The 13,736-nt window shown below is 41.9% G+C and overlaps 1 protein-coding gene across 7 annotated transcripts in view; it reads right to left on the bottom strand.

Moving 5' to 3' along the window:
• The window catches only part of AKAP13 (A-kinase anchoring protein 13), a 224,372-nt gene that overhangs the window by 120,872 nt on the left and 89,764 nt on the right, over window positions 1–13,736 (bottom strand). For all 7 annotated transcript variants that reach the window (XM_074837772.1, XM_074837774.1, XM_074837775.1 and 4 more), the window contains one exon: window positions 8,993–9,289. In XM_074837772.1, coding sequence (XP_074693873.1) covers window positions 8,993–9,289 — 297 coding nt within the window. The remainder of the gene's footprint in view (window positions 1–8,992; window positions 9,290–13,736) is intronic.

Below are 13,736 nucleotides of genomic sequence, written 5' to 3'. Positions count from 1 at the left end.
GAAAGGCTACTGATGAGGTTGCAAAAAGGAGAAAGTGTCAATACGTGTGGGACTTACCCAGAGTGAAAGCAGATGCCCAAGGTTTCACTCAATGAACTTGCACAATACTCCTACATTACCTGTATTAACACACTGGAGGAGTCAGCCAGCCTAACTAAAGCAGTACTGAGACGCAGGAAGCACAAAAGCACTTCTGTTAGAGCAAACGACTGCTGGCCGAATAATGTGCTGCACTGGTCTGACCACGTCTGTTCTAGCACAGGATCTCCTGCACTAGCTGATTTGTTGAACGGAAACATCATCTTCCTAAACTGAAACAGGCACCAAAATTGAGCAACACAGACCTAAAAATCATAACCACAGGTCCCTGGACGAAAATGCTTCCTTCTCCTTCATCTCAGAGCCTCACAGTTAGGTAGAAGCATCTTCTACTCACCAACTCATGGTTCACCAGTAAACACACATACCAGCTGCAAGTTCTGCAAGATGCTGGCAAATACTCATCCTGTCCCTGCTCCAACTGGGTGCCCTTCTGTCTCATATTTCCATAGATTAAATGCCCCCTCCCAGTTGTCCCAAATGCCCATCTGATTTAATTTGTTCACATGACTGCAACTTCTGAAAATTCAACCTTTTTCCCATTCTTTTAATACAATCTTTTTTATCATCAAATTAGTGGACACAGTAGTTCCAGCATTTGGATGGAGGTGCCTACAAACACAATCGAACTGAATGTGGCCCTGTCCCAACGCCTTCGAGCAACGGCGACGTGCACGGAAGATCTGTACAAGAAGACATGGCGTGTTGCCATCCAGAGCATATTAAACATACAAACTCCCTACCCAGGCCTATTGGGAAAGATCTGCCTAAAATATAAACTGGCATAAGGCCATCCTAACAGATGGGCACAGATGATGGCAGCAAAGAGACAAAGTACTGTACATACAACAACTGCAGGGGCCCCAGGCAATGGCTTTAGAAGGTTTTGGAGTGTGCAAAACTTGCACGGCTACAGTTGAAAGGCGTATGCCATCTGTGGGCTGGATTAACTACTAATATGTAATGAAAAATACATCTGTTGGTGTATGGTGTTGCTCAGAACAAGCCGAGAGCTGGCCTGCATCAAGTACGGGAGTGCTGCTGGGTGGAGAGGGGAGGAAGATGGACAGATCCCTCCAGCCTTCCTACCTTTGAGGGGATGAAGCTTGTAGCACAAAATGTTGGAAATTCAGTCAATGATTTCAAGGTCCTGTCATGGTGCAAAATACATGTCTCAGGCATGGAAGAGTAACAAAAACTTTTAACATGCAATAGCCAGAGCTCCTTCTCTGACTACATATCAAGCATGAGCTTTTCATCTTAAAATGGCTCTCCTTTGAATGTCAACAAAAAGCTTCTTGTAATTATGAAATTGTGGAAATACAAGACACACGATACTGGAAAGGCCAAGGTTGTTTTGCTCCTTTCTTGTTTCCTAGTAATAGGCAAGAGTTGAAACATATGATCATTGTCCCATAATGGCAGGGCACTCTAATCCAGCTGGCAAAACATAAGACTTTAGATATATTATTTTTATATATATTTTTTGCAGCTGTGACACATGAAGAGACAGTTTATCTGGGTAACTAAGGACAAAATTTCCATAGAGGACTGTCAAATGTACTCTGCTAATGGCAAAGAATTAAGGTTGAAGGTGCTATTAGCACAAAACAAATAAGCAATGAAGAAAAAAAAAAGTTTGGGTATGACACATCCAAGAACACGCAAACTGTTCTCTAAGTAAAGCCTTTCATTTTAATCCTGATTAAATAACAGGAAAAAAAATACTGTTCCTTTTTAAAAATCGTTCTTTATAAAGAGTAACCCACACCTAACTGCTCAGTTTATGCTCCATGCCCTGAGACATCTCATCAAGGAACAGCCAGCCATGGACTGGCTACCGCCTCTTGCTAGTCTTCCTGTGATGGTGACTTTCACTTGGTTCTCACCCAAAATCACGTATACTCAGCAATTTTGAAATCTACCATCAAATCTGGCCTCAAAATCTTGTTTTCTGCTGGAAATGCTCTCACTGCTACATCAATCCTTGAGAAACGCGGGGAGCAAAAACCAGAAACAAGCTATCACTTAACGCTGAGGTCCTAGAGGAAGGTTCCAGAAGACAACAGTACTGAAGAAAGGTCAAGGCAAAGACACTGTGTTTGGAGTTACAAGTTCAGTTAATAAAAAGATGTGTGGGTAATTCTTTTTTAATCTTATAAACAAGAGATTTTTCAAAGCACACCAAAGGATCTTCATGTCCCCCTTCCCACTAATATCAAAGGGAACAGAAACCTCATGCCAATGATTTCTCAGCCACAAACTGAGCAGTACAGTTGAGTACTGAGCAGTACATTTCAGACACTGCCTGAACAAGAATTATTTTCTGCCTCCCATTTTCCATTGCAGAGGGCATTAAATTTAGGTATGGAAAAGATTTTTCACATCTTATCAAAGACTATAGCTGAACAGACAACTTTGAGCTGTTGGCACTGAAAAGATAACGTCGATTTATACCATACACTCCTTTATCAGAGGGCAGGGAAGGTGGTGAGCAGCAGACTGAAAATCATATGAAACACAATGAAAAGAATACCTGTAACTATTACACTGAAAGGGTTCAATGAGAAACTATAAAAAGAGTGCAGCAGATGAACAGTTTAAAGCTTTATGTCTGAAAAACATCATCAGCTGCATATCTTTAACATCTTCCCATGGAAAAAAATGTTAGTTCCTAATAATCAAATTGCCTTTAACTCTTTCTGAAGGCCTTTTGAAGGGTTTTTTTTAAGCTTTTTGTCTTTTTCTTTAAAATAAGGCACTTTTTTTGGTTATTCAGTCTCTTCAGACAGTCTCCCTTTCTGTAAGAAAAAACCCACAAATTAATGATCTCAAATCATGGTGATGCTTGTGTTGGGCTCTACAGTGAAATCCTACTGGTTTTGTGCATGAAGTTATTAAACTTGCAACCCAAACCCATCCAGACTATTTCAAACCAGGGCAAAGCATTTCCCTCTCCTACCTGGCGAGCTCACAGGGTTTAATTTCTCAAGCAGTACTTACTGCGCATGGATGTTTATTCTGCAGCATTTCTGGGAAGCTGTACATATTCAAGATGGTAGTAACTGTGTTCTTAAAGTTAAGGAGCTGTTAAGTGTTTTATCTAATGAGATGGTCTCCTTGTTATCTGCCTGCTAATCGTGACTATCTCACAGCTCAGCAAAGGGACTGCTTCTCCTTCGCTCCCAGGGGAATGGCTCCATACAGTGGTTGATCACCACAACCCTCGGCCAATCTGGAAATACCATCTCGGAAAGCTCACACCACTGAAACTGTAACCGTAGGTCTGGGTTTCATCACTTTTAATGAGCAAAATGAAAAGACTGTTTCCTCAAAGGTTTTGTCAGAATATATTTTTAAAGGAATTTTGAAAGTGATCTGTTTACTACTGATAGTTAACTCAAGGATCAAGCTCTCTAAGCTTTTCATACCTGAGCCTTGGAACCTCCCTACATTTTTTTATGCAACACAAACAAGCCATAATCATTACTCATACCTCCAAATATTCTGTTCTGGTTTTCTAGCTCACTTCTTTTTTCTTCAGTCATTTAAAATAAAAAATCACAGTCCTGTACTTACATTGCATGAATCCTCAGAATACATATTAATTTTTGATTTCTAGATATAAAGTGTAACAATCTGTTCCATTTAAACAGACGCCTTTAAATGCCACTGGGAACAGTAAATAACCCTACTTTTGACAGCAGTAACAACTATGTTCTTTAGAAAGTTACAGTGAACTTGTAATAATTGAGAGGGACATGATTATACGGCACCTGAAAGTAATGCTGTGTTTGGAATACTATAGTAACAAGAGTAACCCTTAATTATAGATATTCCAAAATGGTGGATGCCATTCGAGTTCATACAGATAGATAATTACGAGCAAGGCCCCGAAATCGCCTACTGCAGAGGGACAGTGTATGGCTGGGAGAAGAGCACAGTCCTCGGGACACAACTGCCCCAGGACAGAAGCGATGAGGACTGCAGCCGTGCAGGGAGGAGGTCAGGACACACTTGCCCCAAGGGGGTTCAGACACACTCTTTACCTTCAATGCAAATCCTTCCTCTACACACGGAGGCACCCTGCCCTGCCCCTGCAAAACAAGGACACTGCTGCACCAGCTGAGCAGGACCACGGCACCGTGCACAGTGCAGCTTCCTCCATCTCCTTCGGCCTTGGCATGTGCCAGGCTTTCTTCTGCTATCCAGTTCATCTAACCAAACTGTTGAGTACCTTCCGCCTGCCTCAGCAAAAGGATGGAGCCCAACGACCTCTAAACTCAGGAAACTTAGGTGCTCCCATCCCCAGTTCTGCTAGCATGGCACCCAGTGTGATCTGAAAGATAATTTTGCAAAGTCCCATTACCCGGGATGTCTGTAAAGTATTTTTATCTGTGGGTAAAGAGATACTCAATGCAAGACTTTCTGGAGTCCTTTTCTCTAAGATCTTTCTCTAAAAGACTTGTTCTCTGAGGTCTTCTACAAATAGCAAGTAGGAGGCTGTGCCTCAAGCGTCCTACATAGCAGGTGGGTTCAGGGGAAAAGAGAAAAATAAGAGATGGAAAGCAGGAAAGCAACTTAGAAGTCAGATGCGTAACATCCTAAGAACAAACCTTATGGAAAAATCATGGCCACTGTTACTGGAAAAAGGACCAAAACACCACAGGTCCCTTCTTCTCTGCCTCCAAGAGAGCTGGTCAACTGTGCTATTTCTGCACAGGATATGATGTTGACCTGAACACCCTGAAACCTAAGTATACCTTTTGAGAGGAGCTGTCACGAGGAAAAGCTTGAGAGAATAGCGCTTATGTATATATTAAGGGGGAAAATATTCCCTAAAGAAATTGTTACCTTGGCACATTATTAAAGTTAAATCAGGATCAAAACAGGAGGGCAAAGAATTGTAAATAAGAAATTTGGGCAGGAGTATCACCTTCCCACAGAAAAGCAAGCAGGAAGAGCTGTAAGACAAGACCACTGATAAATGCTTTAAGAGAGAGGATTCTGTTTTCTGAACTCGCTTTTCCCATCAGGGATTCATGACATCCAGCCACTGCTCTCCATCACATAAGTGTTACTGTCAGTGGTAAGACCAGGCAGGGTACCATGCTCCACACTGCTGGCTGCTGAACAAAAAGCTTGTAATCAAAGCCCCAATCCTATAAAAACATAGTCTGGTGTTAAATTTGGCACAAAGGGTTCATTCAAAGCTTCCTGAGGTCCAAACAAATCCACTTTTTTTCAATGGGCTTTGGGTGAAGGACTAAGGACTTGTGGTCACAAACATATTCAGCCTTTTATGCTGTACCAGAGTAATATAAATCAGTAAATATTTGGTCCTGAGTAATGCTAACCAAATACCTACAATAATATTACCATAATGATTAGATTAACCAATGCTCCTCAGTGCATTTAATTTTGGGACACTTTCTTTTTAAACAGTAAAACCTTTTGCTGTTCCAGAACAATGAAAAAAAAAAAAAGCTAATGAGAATGCTGGAAATTAACGTAGTGGGGTTTTGAAAATGCCCTAACGAAAATACAAGAAGGAATGTTCATTTTATTTTTATTTTGTTTAAATGAAAATTGTGTCTAAAGAGATAACAGAGGAATAAATATAAAAACAACTTTGTGTGTAAGAGATAAAGATTACCAGGATTACTGAAGATGAACAAACTTCTCTTGTCAAATGGCAAAAGCTAACTTAAGTAGGTTACATACAAATAAATAAAAAAAAGGACACTGGAATGTTTGCAAATGTCCTCCAGCAGTTTTAAATAATTTTGGAGGTATTTCTAACCTGCAACTGAAAGGACATGCTCTTAACAATTTGGCTATATGACCGTACCACACCTTTAATCTTGAGCAATGGCAAACTTTTAAAGAATGAAGATCTTGGTTTGGTAACCAAAACGTAAGCAAATAGATGATTCTCACATAGCTTTGTCCACAGTAATCCTGCACTCTTCCATACTAAAAAGTCAAACCTACTTATGTGTTAGAAAAAGTTGGAGGGAGGGGAATGCTGCAATAACGTCAGGAATAATAATGGACGAATGCAAACCACTGAAGATCATTTTAATGGTGCGACCACCAGTCTGCTGGTACTTGGGAGCACACGGGGTGTTGTGTGCCTCCTTCTCCTCGGTGTGTGGACCTTAACCACACACTTTGCACTGCACAAACATGATGACATGAAAGATAAGTTAAACAGCCTCAGCAGATGGAGCTGGGTGTTACATTTAGCAGCTTCTCTGCCCTCTGGGGTGGGCAATGGCAATGAACTCCCTGCCCTCTGCTCAAAGACTGCTCAGGTAAAAACAAGGAAAAGCCTCCACATGGAGCCATCCCCTTCTCAAAAATCAGCACAGAGCTGTGCTTGATGGTGGATCTATTACCCAGCTTCTGCCTGCAGAAAGGCCATTACTTCCTGTTTTGGTAAAAGATGGGACTCGAGTCCTACTTCAGTCCCTAGAAAAATCAACTTTTAAATGTGCTTGACAGCAACAGCCATCTCTGAACAGCAGTTCCTCATCAAGCTGCGGCACTCAGGGGGCTGGACTGAGGCTCCCAGCTCGCTCCTGCGTTCAGAGGTTTTGCTAAACAGCAGTGTTTTGTTTCCAACCCACAAGAGCCCATAGAGACATGCCAGCTTAGAGGCAGCACTAAAAAATCTTTCAAGAAGGGATCTGACATTTTCTTTTGTTCTCATTTCTATAGTATTTTCTCCTTCAAGAAGGTTATTTGAAGTATCTGGTGCTGACATTTAGCAAAATGTGAAATATGAATTGGAATAGCTGTTCATAGGTAGTGACGCAGCGCAGGACAGGGTGTCCCCCTCCAAGGGGCACTGGCTAGAATATGTCTAATTGTTCAAATGCTCCCACAGATTCAACCTTTGCTGTGCTTTTCTCTCTCCCCCACACAAATTAACCCACAAGCACCAGTACAGGGTGCTACATTTTACCACAGAGGTTTTCCTAATCTAGTCCTCCATCATAAATCAGGGACATCTCTTCCATCTCACTCTAGCAAAACAGAGTTTGATGACCAAAAGGATGCTTACACATGCAAATCTTTCCTGTCACAATCACAAAAACTCCCCCAAATTCCCTATGTGTATTTTTCTCACTGCAAAAAATTACCAGATAAATCTGCCTCTAGCAAAAAAGCTGATCAAAAGATAAAAGGCAGACCAAGACATCAATAAACTGCCTTTTTTCAGTTATTTATGAAAAGACTCACTGCAAGGGAACATATTTTATAGCACCAATATTCTTGGATGAAAGTTGCATTTAGTGCCATTATATTTATTAACTTACACTTTTGCCTACAAAAATTTCACCACAAGATGCCAAAACACTCAGCATTACAGAGCTCCCCCTTCTCACTGTGGATGCAATGGATGCTCTGCAAGTCCATTAGCATTCAGAGCCCCACAGGATCACCACTTCCAGGCACACAAGCCCATGCTGAGCAAATCAATGTAAATCTTATGGCCTGATTTCCCAAGTGCCGATTTTCCAAAGAATAATCAAAGTCAAAAAGAAAAACAGGATCTCAGCCTTCCTGCAAAATCAGCCACAATTCAGAGCTTCAATCAAAGTTTTTGTTAACTTAAGATCACTTTGACTATATTTTTATCATTTAAACCAGAAATTGTCTGTGTTATCACAACTTTTTTAAATGCAGGAAGAAACACCAGTGTCTTCCACACAGAGGAAAAAAACACCAAGTGTTTATCTCCTTGTAAACACATGACAGCATCTGAGTTTCTGTCCAGAAGCCATTAAACATGATCAAATCTTTTAATGTCTGCTAACACTGCTTGAATTGCCTGTCCATGCATTCCTGTTTACAAAAGCAGTCAGCAAGTTGGTAAAAAATAAAGCAGGAAAATCTCCTGCACAAAACCTTGTTGCAGCGAGCAGAACTGAGCCTGCTGCGCCAAGCAAGCCACATCCCACTTCTATTCAAGTGTTTATGCCACTGCATCCTATAAAAGATAACAGATGCCTCACAGCCACATTCCTTAAGTGAAACTATTTGCTAAAATACCCTGAAAATTTACAGCAAGGATTTGTACACACTGGAATTAACCCCCCCAAGTCCCACAATACACTTCCTTAAACTCCCCTGTTACAAAAAAATAGCCTAACTCCAAGGACACAGACATGTCACAGCATCCCAAACACCTTGGCACTTCTGCTTCAGCAGTTGCCAGAGACTTTGGGCCAGCCTTGGGGTTTGTTTATAAGCTCTCAGTAGCCCTCACTGCTGTTGTTAAGGGTCAGGCTCTCCCACCTCTGCCTTCTTTTATCTGCAAAATTGCCCAAAATTGTTTTGGGGAATGCCTGTGTTCGCCCAGCTGGTCTGCAACCACAGATGCAATACAAATCCTCAGGGGCAGAGCCCCAACTTCTCCAAGAAAAATCAGATTTACTTTACACATGACAGTAGCTTTGCACCTGTGCTATAAAACCAACATTTACCAAAAGCGCCGAAATTGTAGCACAAGGATAATGCTTCCGGGAGCAACAGGCTTTCTACACACAGGTTTCTTTCAGGAAATTTCAGAAGTGTGATGCTGATGCACATACCACTGCAAATACACCCCACCCCTCCGCTTCTGGGTCTGTGTTAAAATACTGACCATTTTCAACAGCTTGTGCTATTTCATAAGAGAAGACACGGAGAAAACATCAGTGCCTTCTGTATTTTAAGGTAGCTAAAGTGCAAAGCACAGGACGCAGATGTAGCAGGGGCACGCTGGTGCACATCCCATCCCACCTCCAAGCACGGAGGCCAGCACATCTTTTGGAAGGTTCTTCCCAGGCTTTTTACCTCTCTCCCAACCCGCGAGTCTCACGCGTGCCCTAGAGGTCCTCACCGGTCAGGGACTGGTCTGCTCCCAGCACGTTCCATTCTGCCGGCAGTTTCAGGTGTCGAAATGCCAAAGCCACTTTTTCATCCAAAAAGTCCACGTCCGCAGCAGGTGGTCTTGAGCGGTCCAAGAACCGGGTGAAGTTTAGTGCCTGCTGGTTGCCTGCACAGGTGGCCAGAAACTGGGCGGCATCGTAGGCTTCATCCTGGACAAACTGGAAACTCTCTTCTGCCACAACCAGAACAGGATGACCTTCTCTAGAGGCACAAAGTGCCACCTTCACTGTCTCACAGCAGTCATGGCCTGCAAAATAAAACCAAGGGAAACGGTAAAAAAGAGTAATTGCACGTGCTGAAGAAACACAACTGAGCAACTCCTTTGACACACATAGTCTTTATACTAAATCATGTAAAAGCAAGTTATTGAGGTCATAACTCTAAATTAAACACTGTCTTGGGAATTTATACGTATCATCAGAGATAAGTATTTCTTATAGATTTTAAAAGGAGAAGATATGCAGCTCTTCTCTGACACAATATAAACCAAGAAATATAAGCCACCCTTATCTGACCAGACTATTTTTGATCAGCGACAAGTAAACTTCAAATGAAGATTTTGCTAATATATCAAAAGCCAGATTAGATGCTCAAACTTTTCTTTTCCAGCTCCACGGGACTCCAGTAACTCACCAGAAACTAAAACCTGAGTGCTGCAAAACTACATACTCCAATGCTGTCACAACACCTGGTTTGTACCAAAATCAGAGCAATTTCACCTAAAACAAAGACCTAAATGGCTACGAGAGTGCAACCTACCCAGGCATGCCCTGTGCATGCCCTCAGATTCCACACTCACCGCTGCACCTGCCCTTTGCATTTGAGTTCACACAACAAAACTAGAACTCAGCTGCTTCTGCTAAAGAAAAACATGGAAATGGGCACTTTCCATATTTACAAAACAAGAAGGTTGGAATATAACTCTAAGTTTATTTATTAGGGCTGGCGAAACGATGCCCTGGCATGGCAGCAATTTCATTGACTCGGAAAATAAAAAAAACTATACAAAACCCACAACACCTTTTTGCAATTTTAAAGGAAAAATATACTATGTGTCCAACACAACCAGCACTTGTAATTGTCAGACGTGCCCCTTCAATAATAAGGTTTGTGTTTCAAGTTCACTGTGCGGCACAGTTTCTTGTTCCAGTCTCTGACTGACGTCATGGCTGTTTTTGCCAGAACAGCATGGACCCTGCACTAATTACTGGAAAAGCTTCTTTTTGCCCATGACCTCAGCATACTACTACATTCATGAAACCTGCTTAATTAAATACAAAATGACGATTTATTTTTAAAGGCTTGAAAATTCAATTTAAGCCCCTATTTGTGGTCAGTGGGAAAGTTTCCTTCTTGTGTTGGGGCCCTTTGCTGTTGATTTCCCTGACAAAAGGAAAAATATGTCCCTAATCTTCATGGTCTTTCAGCCAACCTTCCAAATCTGTTCTGAGGCCTTTGGCATCTATACAGGTTTTGTCTGCTGAAAGAGGCGATCTTGAAGTTAATTGAAAGGTCAAAACTGCTATTAGGACACTGCGGGGAGCACCAAAATTGTCAGAGACGAGGCTGTGCAGCTTCCTAAGGAGAGCAAATGAAGCTGGAAAGGTATCAAAGACAAGTGTAGAAGGGGAGGAAAACACACATGGACATTGCTGCCACAGCTCAATGCAACTGGGAGGCTCTGAAGCTGAAAGGTGAGGAAACTTCTTTCCTTCCAGCACCGGGCATCTATTAGGAAGAGGATGATGTGAAAGCTGAAGGAATAGATATATTCGTACTGATGTTATAAAAAAGAATAAGGGTAGGAAGACCTACTTCTACTGTTCTTGGAAATACGTAATTGTGAATTGTAATACATCACCAGTCAATAGGACGGACAGTGGCAGAGATCTCAGCAGCTCAGATGAAACCCATTCACAAACTCCACCTGCCCTCACACTAGGAGCCTCAATGTTCAAGGGAGCAGTGTGGAGATGGTACAACTTTGGTGGAACTTGCCTTTAATGCAGGTCAGAAGTGTACATCCCTCCACCTTCTTGCTTTGCCCATCATCTTAAGGACATCAGGATAAGAAGCTGGTAAGACTTACTAATTTTGTTTAAAACCTCCACAAAAGCAGCAAGTTGCATGCAGCCTGCAAGAACACTGTGCTACCCTAGGGGAGCTGACTCAAGTGCTGTGAACTTGGCTCTCTCTCATGCAAAACAGTAGAAGTTTGCTAGAACGCAGAGATAAAAACAAAATCGTAATAAAAGACTCCTTAATAGCACGAAAAAAAGCTAAATTTTTTTTTTTTTTTTAAACTATCTTCTGTCTATTCCCATAAGAATCCCATCTGCAAAATAACCTAGAATACAGCTACTCTGCCAGAAAGCCAGCTGACTTTCAGGACTGAAGCAGGAGGCAGACATGGCCCATGAGCAGTTACAGAGAAATCCTTCAGGACAGTCACTTCCTTGTCATGAAGCCAAACTCTTCTTCTGCAGAGCAGCAAAAGCTCCTCTGTCATGACAACAACTAGAGAAACCTCAGTCAAGACACATGGCTTCCTTAAACCAGTACATCATGGATGTCCACAAAGTTCCCTTGGATGGAGCATATGTTAAACACCAGCCCCAAAATTAAGCAAAGCTACAGGACTGTTCAACGCAACGAAGGGGAGGTGACAAAAAGGCCATGTCCTGATCTGCAGTCAACAATGGCTCTCTTGAAACTCCCCCAGATATCTAACACAGCCTTGAAAGGGAGGTGACAGTTGATGATCCATTTTCATTTAATAGGATCAAACAAGCATCGTGCTAAACCCTGGGGAATGTTCTTCGAAAAGGCAACCGCTCGCAATGCTTTGATGTTCTCCTTCCTCACATCTGAGAAGATGTCAGACTCGGGGGGTGAGAGTATGGGACAGGTTCTGACTTTTGGCAAACAGTTCAAATGAAAGAGAAGCCAATAAGTAACAAGCGTGGCCAATACTAAAAGATTGCTCAAGAGGTCTCTGCCGCCCTGCTTTGAAACCGCTACAGAACGATGTAAGCAAACATGTCCCCAACACATGGACCTTCTGAAGGAACTGTCGGTGGGGCAACATGTCTCTCCACATCAAAGACCGTTGCTTTATTCGCTCAGACTAATATCTGAACTTCAAGAGTTCTTTTTCCCAGAGCATTAGTGAGCTTAGCTTTCTGGCACTTGCAGAAGATAAGTAGTTATCATCTGTAAAACAAGCCCGAATCTGTTTTTACAAGGTTAAGTAACTTGCCCATGATCACAAAGAGCTCCGGGCAGTGCCAGAACAGACACTATTGCTCTTGATCATCTCTTTTCTGCTCCGGCTGGTAGACAGCAGGGCTTTCTCCTAAGATGGGTTAAGCACTAAGTCATGCATTTTGCAAGTATCAGGGTGTTCAACTATCGACTGCTCTAACTCCTTCATACACCTTCCCTATAAGTGGAACAGAAAAACGTCTGACTCATTAAGAAGCGAAAAAAAACCTGGGTGTGTCAGGAAAAGTGATGAGCCTATTTATAGCCGATTTGTAAAGGTTTTCAATTTGGTAGGCTGAAAACACATGTAACTGAATAAATCACACAGATGAGTGCACCCACAGAAGGGAAGAGAAATCTCCAAGCTTTACAGTGCAATCAGGTTCGCGATGCCACCCAGCGCCCCTCCTGATTGCCTTCAGCCTTCTACAGAAATCAGGCCCTTTGGCTAAAATAGCAATCAAAATCAAATGATGAAATACATCACCACACTGGTATCATCCAGCAGTATCCCAGTCCAAATTTTAACTCTTCTGACAAACATGACAGTGTTTCTACCTTGCTGATGTCTCAGACTGCACAGAATAACTTCATGTGTATGGCTAGGCTTCTCTTCTTCATACTTTCTTTTTGCCACAGTATGAAATTAGGTCATTTATAAGCTGTCTTAACTGTTATAAAAGTCAAATAACCCATCCCTTAATTCTTCCTGAATTGCATTTTACCCCATTTCTCTTTCTGCTCCTCAGTTACTTTAAATTTAGCTTGGAAACAATTCACTACTTGGAGCTGTTTTGAGAAGTGCCAACATACTGCAGGAAAAACACAGAAATTAAAAAGCTGTTTCACTCTGAGCAGAGATGGGCGCAGTGACTGCTTCTGTTGTGATAAAGCAAATTCCTCATCTTCACATAAAACCATGCTTTAAAAATTATTTTAAATGAGACAACAATGCTTGAACTAAAGAATTCCTTACTGAGCCACTTCACGAAGCTTGCTTTGGGGAAGACACAAGAACAAAAAATGAAAACATGGGGTTCTGGTCTCTCTGTACTTATCCCTGAAGAGATGAGATGCATCACTATGATAGCACTGCCTGCTCTACACGATAACGATGCAAAACAATGAACAGGAGAAAAGGTGGAGATTTCTGAGCTGTAAGTCACTAGCAGACAAGTTAATGTATGGCCTTAGACCTGTCCATCTAATTGGTACCTGTGTCTTTGATCTGGGGTGTGGTTAAAAGGGCAGCAGTAAAACTCTTCAGACTTTTTCTCCTTAAACAAGGCGCACATGGAGACAAAACACCCCTAAACAGAGCTTTACTAAAACATGATTTCATTTCCTACTCCTCTAAAAGTGGAAATCCTGTCCAAACCTCCTATTTTCAGAATTCACATTTGAGCTATCAAACAATGGGCCCCCAGCCT

Source organism: Strix aluco, chromosome 12, assembly GCF_031877795.1.
Source record: "Strix aluco isolate bStrAlu1 chromosome 12, bStrAlu1.hap1, whole genome shotgun sequence".
Taxonomy (NCBI): domain Eukaryota; kingdom Metazoa; phylum Chordata; class Aves; order Strigiformes; family Strigidae; genus Strix; species Strix aluco.
This window is presented reverse-complemented; position numbering and strand designations above follow the sequence as displayed.